This window comes from Taudactylus pleione, unplaced genomic scaffold, assembly GCF_031769625.1.
Source record: "Taudactylus pleione unplaced genomic scaffold, aTauple2 ptg000109l, whole genome shotgun sequence".
NCBI lineage: Eukaryota > Metazoa > Chordata > Amphibia > Anura > Myobatrachidae > Taudactylus > Taudactylus pleione.
In genome coordinates this window covers 921,383-934,319 of record NW_028284511.1, presented here as the reverse complement: position 1 = coordinate 934,319, position 12,937 = coordinate 921,383, and the positions used below count along the sequence as shown (strand labels likewise).

Genomic DNA, 12,937 nt, shown 5'->3' with positions numbered 1-12,937 from the left:
CTATCTCCTTCTAAATTTAGAGGCAGTTTGGGTTTTCTGCTGCTGATCTGGCTGCTGAATCTCAGCAGAGGTGAGTGGTTCGCAGGTAGCTACAGAACAGCCGCATCTAATTACATCTTTGTAATGATGGACCCTACGTTGACCATTGGCGCACAACATCTCCACTTGTCTTTCTGCTACTTCCAGCTCTGTGCAGCAACTACACTTGTGATCCATACCCTGAGATTCCATGGAGTATCTAAGATGAGACACAAAGAACAAAATTAAAATAATGTAGTCATTGCCCTTAACAGATTGCCTGATGGTTAAAATGTTGATTTTGAGAATAGTAAATTATGTTATAATTTAATTAATTTGAACATAAGATATACTTGTAATTGATCTATTTGTTCACACTGTTATCCCATACTCAACCCTACGGGATATGGGAGGAGCCCTACTGCTATTGACTTCATTCATTATGTCATTTCATAAAAATACTGCTGGTATATAATAATTTCCTATGGTTTCAGCTTCTAATAGCTGGTAACTATAAATTCATGAAACATATGACTTACGTGGAATTTCCCATGCAGGGGCCTCGGCAGTATGTGACCTCGACCTCAATCTTGCAGTCACCCTCTTCAAGAACGGTCAGGTTCTTGTGAGAGTTGCAGTTTTCAAGAACTGGTTTCTCTATAACTTTTACCTCTGCAAACGAAAATATATTGTTATTTTCAATTTGATTATGGATGACAAAACAAGCCTTGTAAAAACTAATTTACTTTAATTCTTATTTGCCCACTTTGCCCCTGAGATGATGGGAAAACCCAGATGGGAGGTGTGGGGCGCACTGACTTGCATCATCGAAACCCCACTGTACAGTGCTGCCTTTAAGGTAGCCAATTCTTTGAGGAAGATAACAGATCCTGGAGGATGGTCAACTCTCTCGGGAGCCTGAAGAATTCCCCAAAATTTTGGGGTCTTGCAGACATTATGAGTATTAGGCGAGTATACTAGCTACTATAATAGCTAGTATCTTTCTATATTGTACAGCTATCACTGGCCTTGGATTGTGTTCAACTTCTACTGAAGTTTTTATCAAACTTCTTGCATCTCTATTTCAATAATATGCCATACTGGTCACTTCTTAACATAAATCTCTTTTATTCATTAGAAAATTCTGTACCGCAAGCCCCATAACTTAGTTCACTGACCACCTTGTCAATCAATAACATACTTGTATCAATGGGCTTTGAGAGGTGAAGCTGTGGGAAGCTCTCCAGCCATTGGTTTTGGGGTGCAGCTCTAACTATGCCTTCATTTATTTTACTGACAAATTAGTTTGCTCCAAGGACAGCATACAACTGTTTTACATTAACCTTACTTCTTTTTTGTTTTATTTATCTAGTGCTGTCTATGGAGAGAAAGGAATGTCACGTCTTGTTTTTCCTGACCTTCACTGACAATACTGCAAACAGGTAGCGCTATAACAGACATAGGATCTGATTCATTACAGTTCGCTATTGTGATTATGCACGCAGGTGGGCGATTATTGCGCACTGCGCATGTATCGCAGTGTGCATGCGCGAAAGCAACACTGGAAACGCACTGCGATCACGGTGGCCATGCAGAGCCATCGCAGAGAGATTGACGGGTAGTGAGCATTGGGGGGTGGTGACGAAGGAGTGGTTGGAGAAACGTAGGCGTGTCTGTCCATTTGAACGCCGCTGCGTGGGCATGCATAAATTAGCCATTGTGATTACATATGCAGCTTGAGCTATCACTGCATGCAACGAAGTTAGCAATTTTTAAGTAAGGTCAGGGCTGCTGTAATTCTGTGTGAGGGAGCGATAGTACCCAATGTTACTGATGTTTATGGAATATTGCAAGGTATTACGGATGTGAGATAGCAGTAGTGGGAGGCAGTGGGTGTCTCTATGCTAGCAGTGCGATGGCATTGCAATAGCAATCATTAGCATATTTTCACAGCAGACCTGCGTGTGATTACGGAGCTGCGATCGCAATAGCGATCATTGATGAATCAGGCCCATAGTACCCTGGTCACGGTTATTACTTTTATAGCCCAACATGTCTCACAAAGTATATATTACTCTATAAATGGATGTTTTTCTGATCCATGTGAGAAAAAAGGTTGTTTATAAATCTATATAATAATCTTAAAATGTCTGTTCCATCTCACACATGCATAATGGGAGCCAGCAGCACCACATCCTCCACCTCCCACATCTTCCACTACACCACAATGGGGACCAGACAAGTTTGTGGCCAGGGAGAACCCTGCAGTGCTGGCAAAGGTGACGTATAGCAGCAGTATGGAGGAAGGGCTGAGATGACCCAGCGTATGTCAGGGCCAAAATACTAGTAAGATATATTTTTCCTTAATGACTGAAGTGAGTATTTGTATTTGCACTTACCTGTCTTTAGAGTGCACGTCTGACAGCAGCCATCTTCATCATATTTAACTGTATCCTTAAAGGAAGAAATTGATTACGTTTATTAATAGTGTTTTACAAGACATCTACAGTGTAGTATAGCCTTTACTTTTTTCAGCTTAGTAAATATACATGGAAATTTACTAGAGTGCATAATACTGTAAATCCAAAGCAATTCCATGAAAAGCAACGTATTTTTGAAGGAGAAATATATGCTCTTTGTCTTTGGTTCGACCATAATTCACAATCAGAATAGAATAATAAAAATATTTTACTTATGTTGCAGCTCTAAGAATATAACAAACAGGCTGTTTTTTTTAGACACTGTATGTAATAATTGTATTAATTGTAAGCAATTGGCATAGATGCATAGAATGCAATAAAAATGAATTCATTGACAGAAAGTTGGACTGGCCACACCAATCCAAAGCCAGAACAGTCCCAGGTTAAAGAGAACATAAGTTAATGTGAATTAAGTAAAAATGTACCTCTTCGCATTTGGAGATGTCCAATTCTTGGCAAACCTTCTTCACCTTGGTCAACATGGGTTTGTCATCTTCCTCATCACATTCATAGTAGCTGCAAGTGCTGCCCTCAGGATGATAAGAGTCTCCAATCTATAAATCGGCAAAGGGTGAAGCTTTCAGATGAGACAGGCACAGGAATTGATTGGTAGTAAATTAGGTATATTTCAGTTGTCTAATTAAAAAATGTCTGGTAATATCAGTTGGTCTCCATTAGGACCTCCTCCATAGCTTACTGCTAGCTCAGCTGTCCCTGACTAAAGTGATGTTTAATGAACTGCTTTGCTGAGTTTTATATTAAGGCTGACCTAGGATTATATTTACTAAAGTGCAGGTGTTTAGAAGTGGAGATGTTGCCCATAGCAACCAATCAGATTCTAGCTTTTATCTTCTAGGAGGTGCTAAATAAATGCTTAGTAGAATCTGATTGGTTGCTATGGGCAACAACTCCACTTCTAATAACCTGCACTTTAGTAAATATACCCCATAGAGTGAGTACTAGGGGCCAGATTGCATAGCACAGATTGCATGCACATTAGAGATGTGCAAGTGTTTTGGTTCTGTTACCGTTTTGGTTTTGGATGTCTTTAAAAATTGATACAAACAATAAAAATCATGTCATTTGGACCTGTTTTTGTTCCTATGTATTATTAGCTTTAATAACATTAATTTCCAGTCATTTCCAGTCAATTGTGACCACCTCACAGCACCTGAAATCACAAGGTAGGGACTTGAAGGCAATCCAAAATATGCAAAATCCAGTTGTTAGACGTTTGGGTATGTTAGGTTTTTAGCAAAAAACAAAACAAAATGCTCATCTCTATGTAAAATACATAAAATCACCCTCCTATATTTAGAAAATAGTTTGCAGACTTGCAGACACTTACACCAGTTTGCATCTGGAGAGATAGGATGAGGGTGGATAGGGGCGGACTAGTGTAAGGCGAGTATCGCAAGGTTGGGCTTATAGACACATAGACGCATAGGGGTTTATGTATCAAGCAGTGAAAAGAGTGGAGAAGTGGACCAGTGGAGAAGTTGCCCATAGCAACCAATCAGCTCCTACTTATTATTATTTTATAGACTGTACTTGATAAATGCTACTTCAAAGCTGATTGGATGCGATGGGCAACTTCTACACTGGTTCATTTCTCCACACTTTTCATTGCTTGGTACATAGACCCCTTAGGCTCCAGTCCAAACCGTTTTTTATGCAGATATGATTTAAATAAGTGCATTGATAGCTGCAGTGCAGCCACATAGTTTCATGCAACTCTTCATACCAGAGAATATCTGCATGTAGTTCTGTGGACGCAATGTGATTGCAATTGCTGATACAGTAAGTTGCATACAACTCTGAATCGCCCCCCATTACGTTTCTGTGTGTGTGTCTTAGCAATTGATTTATGTTTTCATATACAAGATGGAGAGTTGCAAGCAAATCAAACATTGTGATAATTGCAACTTAGTAGAGAAAATAGCACTTTTTAGATGTTCAATTTTTGCACTTTAATAGTGAACACATTTTACATCTGAGATTTGGGGCAACTGTATCCAAGCCCCACTGTGTCTAACACACTGAAGAATAATGATCTACACAATTTTAATTTCAGTTGAGAAGTGTCAATTAAAACTAATGCATTTGCATTTACCTTGATCTTAACTGGTTTATTGTCCTCTCCTTGTTCTCCCTTTTCTCCTTTCTCTCCTTTGATGATACATTGCTTGGGTACACATTCACCACAGCATTCTCCTTCTTTCTCAGCATATGCATAGCCCTAGAGGGAAAACCAATGGAACAGAGAACTGTCACACTAAGAAACAAGTCAATCTCCAATTTAAAACACAAATAAAAAACAATTTGAGAACATTATATGTAATGAGGTGTAAATTCAAAATATGATCTACGTACAAACAGAGCTGACTCTTGGCATAGGCAGCTATTTAGGGTGCCAATAGTCCAGGTGAAGGGGTGCCCAGCAAGCACACTTTTGACACTCTCCTGTGAACTGGGGGGTACCAGATAAAATATAGCCTAGGGCACTAAATTAATCAATGTAGGTTCTGAACACAGTGGTAGCAGCTATTGAACTTTTAAGAATGCAACTCAATTCACTAGGATAAGGGACATTATTGAAGCAGCATTTGATGACCCTTATGTGAGTTAACCAATGTCCTTGACTTTTTGTGTCTTGCTCATTTGATGAGATCTATCTGATCTATTTGAACTTCTGGATATACGGTAAGGTTCTTCCCAAAGTATGTTCACCAACCTTGCATAAAACTGAAGAGTAATTTTTTTTATCAGTCACTGGATAATAGATATTTAGCACTTGTCTAACTAGTGCATGAATACAAGATCATCCCCTATGATTTTAGAAAATGCTTTTTATCTAATAAGTAAATAGGGAATGTTTTCCTAACCTCTTCACATGTCTTATCACACTGAAGCTGTTGGCATTTTACTGCATAGAAACCCGATTCATCCTGTTCATCCTTAGAGCACTCGCAATTCTGACATACACCCTTAGGTTGTGGGATGGTAGATCCACTCTGGGGAAAAAGTAAAGCAACAATCATTAACCATTATACATAACAGGGTATGTTTTATCTACCCTGATTTGGTGTTACTATTAAACTACTAAAATATTGTATTTACCTGGTATATGGTGTTGTCCACAACACAGACAGAGTCGGGTACTGTTAAGAAAAAAAAATGTTTGAGAACATTAAACTCTCCATCAGATTTCGACTGGTTATTAAATACAGACTTTAAGACCCTGCTAGAGGTTAATTTGGGATGTAGTCTGGAAGCTGACGGTCTAAATGCCGACTGCCGGCTTCCAGACTCTCTAATCCTGACGTGGTACAGTACTAATGACAGGCATCAAAAACTCGCCCCCTATCATTGACCATACGCCCAAAGGCTGACGCCCGGCATACTGAATGAAGGTAAGCCGGGTGCGGACAGCCGCGGGGAGGGGAGGGTTAGTTTTAGGGTTCCCGGGGGGACTTAGAGTCAGGTACCCTCCCCCGGGAGGGTTAGGTTTAGGCTAGGGGAAGGGGGGTTAGGGTTAGGCACCCCTGGGGGAAGGTTAGGGTTAGGCAGCCCCCTGGGGGACTTAGGTTTAGGCAGCGGGGAAGGGGGGATTAGGTCTAGGCACTTTGAAGGGGGATTAGGGTTAGGCAACCCTAAGGGAGGGTTAGGGTCAGGGGGTAGAATAGGTTAGCAATACTTACCTTACGGACAATCGGGATCTTCACTCTTGCTGGGCTGCCGTTGTCGGGTTTTGAACCACCGGCCATATGGCCAGCGGTAATACCTACTACACCCGTTAATTCATGTATGTTACATCCTAGAAGATTACGATATGTTTGTCCCTAAATATATACTTGTATTTCATCCTGTCAAAAGAATTTGAGGAATTGGGCCCTCTTCCTCTAGAGGCTAATGCATTGACCGATTTACCTCAAGTAACTTGTATATAATAGTGCAAAAAACTGAAACCAGTCATATTAGCCCTATGGACAAGAAAAGTTCATGATCATTTTCAGTTGGCCCACAAAGTGTGATTGGACATGTAAAAATGGAGATCTAGTTATTCATTCTAAATCTATTTATCTAGATGATTCTGTTTATCTACACAAAATCTATTGAGGGTTTCTTATACTTTCTATTTATATTTTAACATCTAAGGTACACCTCCTATATCAGCTACCTCAAAAGGACAGATGAGGCAAGATAAGGAAGTCCAATTCCAATCATCCAAAAGATGCAAAAAAAAAGATAAAACGGTAAAGACACTTGCTGGGCAATACAAATAATACTTAGACAATGCCGCAATCACTGACATTGTGAAGCGGGAGCTGGGCAACAATGATGCAATTTAGCGAAAAACGTGTCATTGGTCGCCCAGACCCCACCACTTTCATTCGATAAGGGGGTGGCTGTGGGCAGGTGGCAGCCAGCTCTAGGAGACCTGCCCACTCTGCCAGGCAGCTGGGAGTGCTACCTAATTTTCCAGAGCCTCCCACCTGTTTTGGGGGGAGTATGCAAGTATGAGAAAGTTCTTATTTATCAACTAATTGCACACTTATCACTGTTGCCTGAAGATCATTTTTAATCTTTTCCCCCCTCATTATTTTTCATCTGAACATTGTGACAAAGTAGCTATTTCACAAAAAGCAAAGAGACCACCATTAGTTAAAGAAATATTTGGATGTAAAAAAGATGTAATTAGCCAATGGACATACCACATGTGACTTTAGCGCAGCAGGCACCAGGAGGCATATGGGAAACTACACGATATCCTGTTCCACAGGTTGGCATCAAACACTCGCAAGGTCCACAGTCTACAAAATAGTGAATATATAAGCTTAAAAATGCATAAAGACTACTACAGTATATAGTTTATCTGATTAGTACACATGTTATTTTAAAATCAACAGTTATTAAAGAATATAATCACCTTTTGTGACCAAATAGCTTTTTTCGGTATGGAGAGCCCTGCCTAGCTGATATAGTATGGCAACTACGATCGCTCATAGGGGGTCATTCAGACCCGCTCACAAGCGGCAGTACGCTCGCAAGCGGGTCGATGTTCCCCACTGCGCATGCGCACGACGGAGGGAGCTCCGTCGTGCGCATGCGCGAGACCCGGCGAGCGATGGGTTTTCCATAGCTCGGGGTCTCGCACCAAAGGGGACGTGCTGTCGATGTTGATTGACAGCACGCCCCCTTTGGTGGGCTTGCAGGGGGTGTGCCGGCCAGACGGAGGCGTTCCCATGGGAACGCCTACCGTCTGAAGCCGGCCCCACTGACATCACTAGTGATGTCAATGGGAGTGATTTTGGCTCTGATAGAGCCAAAATTACTCCAGGACTTGTGGCAGGGAGACCCTACCGCAGGGTCTCCGTCGCAAGTCCGATGGTCGCGATGGTCAAGACCATCGCGACCATCTTTTTGGCCGCTCGCATATGCTGTGGGCGGTCACCCACAGCTATGCGAGCGGCCAGGAGGCCGCTCCATTTTAAGGTAGGAGGGCCCTGATTCAGAGCGAGCGCTCTGGTCAGAGCGTTCAGCTCTGAATCAGGCCCATAGATCACATCTAGTGATTATCTTAGTTCTCTGTTTTCTTTGACAACCCTATATGCACTCACTATATGGTTGGCCCCATCCGCCATGCACATTTCCTGTGGAATGTTGAGATACCATGACTTGCTACTTATATGCTAATCTGCCAGAGTAGTACAGAACACTATACCACCACCCAGATGTGCCTGCAGTTTGTTAGAAAGCACCAGAAATGCAGGTATCATAGTGGGGAGTAATCCTAGTATCTTCATCTTCCAAATGACCTTCTATTTCATGTATGCCCCCTAATCCCTCTAGATTGTATGATCTCAGCACATCTTGTTTCGGCTGGTGGTCAAGTGGCATTTTGTCTACAAACCCATTGTGCAGATCTGCAGAATCTGCTATATAATTACATAAGACATGATAGTAAAACATCACAATATGTGGCAGTTTTAAACATGCCCCAATGCCATGTTACATGTGAAGTAGTGATGTAATATCATTCAACCTGAAATTTTTTTTTTTCCCTAATTAACTTTGCAAAGAAACATGATTTCTAAAAGTTAACTCGGAATTCTATACACTTTGGTGACTGTTAATATCCTTATAATTTACTCTGACTAAACCAATAAAAAGTGCACAAGAGATGTTAACGTGCAAACACGTCTATGCAAAACCTTGTATTAATAGTTAGAAGTACATTATCCCAGATGTATTTGTCAAGATGGATTACAGCAGTGTTCTGCAGATCTCTAGATATATGTTAATATCTGAGTAATCAAATTATTAGTAGAAAAAGTGAGGTGAATATGCCGTAAAAGAGTTCTTGCTCCAGACTAAAAGCATAGTTCATAAGTAAAGCATTTTCTATTGTGATATCACTGTGGTCAGAATTACAGTAGCTTCGTATCTGACCCACATCTCAGAGTAAGCCATACAGGTACTGTACATTTCAATTATTTGTAATTATGTTTTGGCTTCAGATCACACACATACAATACCACACTCTCAGGGTCTCATTCAGACCCGCTCGCAAGCGCCTATGCACTCGCAAGTGGGTCGATGGTGGGGCACTGCGTGTACGCAAGCTTTGGAGCGAGAGAGAAATTCTCTCGCTCCGGGGCTCACTACAAAAGGGGTGGCTGTCGATGGTGATCGACAGCTCGCACTGTTTTGTAGGCGGGGTGGGGGCGGTGGCTGGCCAAACGGAGGTGTTCCCGACGGAATGCCTGCCGTTTGGGGGCGGACCCATTGACATCACCCGTGATGTCAGTGGTGAGCTTCCGGCTCTAATAGAGCCGAAAGCTAACTGTGGCTTGCGGTAGACGAGACCCTACCACAAGGGTCTCGTCGCAAGCCCCGATGGTCGCGATAGCCTTGACCATCGCGACCACTGGCAGCTCGCTAAAGTTGTGGGTGGTCACCCACAGCCTAGCGAGCGGCCAGGAGGCCGGCTCTGAACATAGAATCGGTCGCCCTCATTCAGAGCGAGCGCTCGCATTTTGCGAGCGGCTCTGAATGAGGTCCTCATTTCCAAGGACAGTTTCCAGTTTTAAAAATTAGCCATTGGCCATTTTTTGTCCCTGCATATGTTCCTATATGTCAGTATTGACCAACTGCACAATAAAATGTTCTTTGTCTACATGTTAGTAATTATTCTTAAAAACTGTTACTATTCTCTAGTCCTTGTAAGTAAATACTTGATAAGTATGAACAATAAATAATGTTTATTATAACTTTGGTTTAAGGTTTACTGTATTTTATTTCTGTTTATTTTTTAAATAGGCAGAAAATTGCTGTTTTTCAATGGCAATGAAAGAATAAAGCATACATAACTGACACAAATACTGTATTTAATGTTTATGGGTTTTTTTTATTCATTTTAAACAAGGGAGAGGACATGGTGGAAGTGACAAGCAGACATAGAAGAGGACCTCAGGTGAAAAGTTGTCAGTTTAGATAAAAGATGCAGTCATTGGAAAGTGTTCCAGGGAACTGGAAAGGTGTTAAGTGATAGAGGAGTATGTTAGGAGACCATGCATAAGGAAATATAGTGGATATTAATGGATATTATTCCATTATCCTGCTCATCAATGTGTGCATAACTTTTATTTTAAAAAATGTTTCTTTTATTTTTACATACTGCTCCATCCACCAACTGTATTATTATACTTTGTGATCAGTAGAGTAAGGGTTCCTCTGTATCAGTGGACCTTCCATACTCATCCCTGGAAGGAATGCCTGTTATCCAATATTTATTTGATGTGCCTCTCTACTACACAAGTAGTGCATATACTTAGTTTTTCACTTCCACTACTTATTGCAGTAGCAGCAAAGCTTAGTGTGACCCAATACTGTTTGGGGTATATCTTAGCGTTACCCTGAGATCCTCCTTGAGCCTTGGTGATGTGATTAATGATGATGATGGAACAGGAAACAGGTGTGTTGTTCCTATAATATAGAAAGCTCATCAGGTTTTTAGAAGAGTGGGTAGCAGTGGTGGAAGGGGATTTAATGGAAAGTAACTAAAGGGAGATTGTGAAAGCCCTCAGGAGAGGATGGAAGGTCCCCAAGTCTTACAGAGGACAGTAACTGCCAATCAGATTTCAGTAATTTTTTTAGCTTTAACTGAAATGCATGAAAAGTCCTTATTCCACTTTTGTTTTTAGAAACCGCATTCAGAAAAAATCAAGTTCTGTAAAGTAAACATGACATGCTGTAAATTGTAGTGCTTCACGGTCTACTGAGACAGTATCACATGTTATGTGCTTACATACATTGACTCAGCATTAAGCTTACCTGAAATACATTTTTTTTAAATTGATTACTATGTCTGCAGGCAGACCACAGGAGAAAGATACTGTAGAACACAAATGGATATTTTTATTTACTTAATTTATCTTTTTGTACCAAAATAAATAAATGGTAATGACCTAAATCATGACCAAAGCTTGAGCTGCCTAATTATGCCATAATTATAAAGAATCAAATAATTAAAAATATCAGCAGGTGTGCTCATATCTTTCCGTATTGATTAAATAATTATTTTCATGAATGAAAAGCTTGAATTAATATGACATGTGCATTTGCATTGATACCCTGTAAATACCATTTGATAAAATAAAATAAAATAAAAAAACACTTAGATGCATAGTTATTTATACTTACTGGGTTCTGTTGAGGTTCCGGGTTCACCAGATGTACCTGTATCGGGTTCACCAGTTGTACCTGTACCAGGTTTGGTTGGAGGTCTTTTGCTTGGTCTGTTCAATGTTGGTTTACCACTGGTAACATCCAGTATGTAGGTAAGCTCTGTACTGGTAAGAGTTGTTACTTCTGGTGTAGTTCCGGGTGTTGAACATTCTCCTACATGCCGTTCTATTTCACATTTTTTGCTACAAATGGCGTAAAAAACACACCCATCTTTGTCTTCTTTGTGGTAGATAATATCACCTGATTTGGGTGAAATAGAAAGTAATTATTAATTACAGTACATAGCCTTTTTAGAGAAATTAATTTAAAAAAATGCATACAACATTTAAACAAGAAATTATTATCAGATGACATTATGGCAATTTTAGAGGATATGTCTGATTCCCCAGAGTTAATCTAGTTGCTCAGTCTGAGTGCTGCATGAATATGGAGGTTCCTTGTTTCTTTCCCAATATGACAGATCTGGTATCTCTACACTCAGGCAGTTCAAGTAATTTGCATTGGACCCAGCAGTGGTTCCTGCCCTCTTACATGAGGGGAGCTGCAGCTGCTGCTGGTCTGGCTGTGGCCAGTTGGGTCCTGATGCCTGTGCAATGAATCTGGCAAGCGCCGGGACCGGCACATGTGCATAATTGGCAGTGGCGCCACACATGCGCATAACACTGGCTTCTGGGGGATGCAGAAGCAATGTAGGGCTGCCAGAAAGGCAGAGCAACAGCTTCCACTGGAAGCCACTCTCTGCTAATCGCAGCCTGGACTGGCAGTCCCCGGGGGGAGGATACACCTTCCCTTGGGGCTGCCTGTTCTTTGCATGACTGGCAGGTGGCACTTCCAATGGGAAGCCACCTCCAGTCACAGACAAGCCAGTATAGTCAAGGACTGCAACTGGCTCACTGAAGTAGCAGTTTTTACTGGGGGCTGCAGTCCTGCAGCCCCTAGGTAAAATCCGCCACTGATTGGACCTCATGGGAGATGTCCACACACACAGGCAGATAGCAGTCACCTTTCAGTTGCACTGTGCATATTATACAATGAATCAGTTTTTTTCTTTGGGGGGGGGGAAGAAAAGGGGTAATAACCAACTTTTTGGTGGGCCATATAACCAGATGTTTTTTCATCAAGGGGAATATTTAGCAAACCTCATAAAGAGGACAAGTGGAGGAGTTTCCCATAGCAACCAACTTGATTGTAGCTATCATTTATCTAGTACAGTCTATTACATGATAGCTAGAATCTAATTGGTTGTCGTGACACCTCCATGTGTCCTTTTTAGATGGCGCGATAACTCTTCCCCCCCAGGTATTTGCTGATCATGTAAATTCAGAAAAGGAGGAAATTCACCTCCCTGTGCACTATGTGGTACAATAAGTCACGGTATGACAACATGAATTTGCAAAAGCAACCTGCACAGAATATGAAGTAACTTGAAAGGGCTACAAAAAATTGAATCAAATATTTTTTTTCTAGTATTAAAAATGCCACAATGAAGAGGTGTGACTGTTATAAAAATGCAAATGGAATATAGGTTGTATCTCCACTATGGTACAGTATGGTATGATAACACATTTGTTACTGAAGCACTAGAAAAAAAGCTGATTTTTGAGCTCAAAATGATTATGTAACTTACCTGTTTTAGCCTTCCTCAGATTTATCAATGGAGGGGTTATCAAAATTAAAATGTAAGTTGT

General features: G+C 41.0%; 1 protein-coding gene across 1 annotated transcript in view; it reads right to left on the bottom strand.

Annotated features, from left to right (window-relative positions):
* Positions 1-12,937, bottom strand: part of LOC148525210 (uncharacterized) — a 59,193-nt gene continuing 46,256 nt past the window's right edge. Inside the window, exons 35-43 of the mRNA XM_088471022.1 lie at positions 11,205-11,489; positions 7,214-7,312; positions 5,619-5,659; positions 5,384-5,512; positions 4,612-4,737; positions 2,924-3,052; positions 2,418-2,472; positions 558-690; positions 1-238 (exon numbers count right to left, since the gene is read on the bottom strand). Coding sequence (XP_088327148.1) covers positions 1-238; positions 558-690; positions 2,418-2,472; positions 2,924-3,052; positions 4,612-4,737; positions 5,384-5,512; positions 5,619-5,659; positions 7,214-7,312; positions 11,205-11,489 — 1,235 coding nt within the window. The remainder of the gene's footprint in view (positions 239-557; positions 691-2,417; positions 2,473-2,923; positions 3,053-4,611; positions 4,738-5,383; positions 5,513-5,618; positions 5,660-7,213; positions 7,313-11,204; positions 11,490-12,937) is intronic.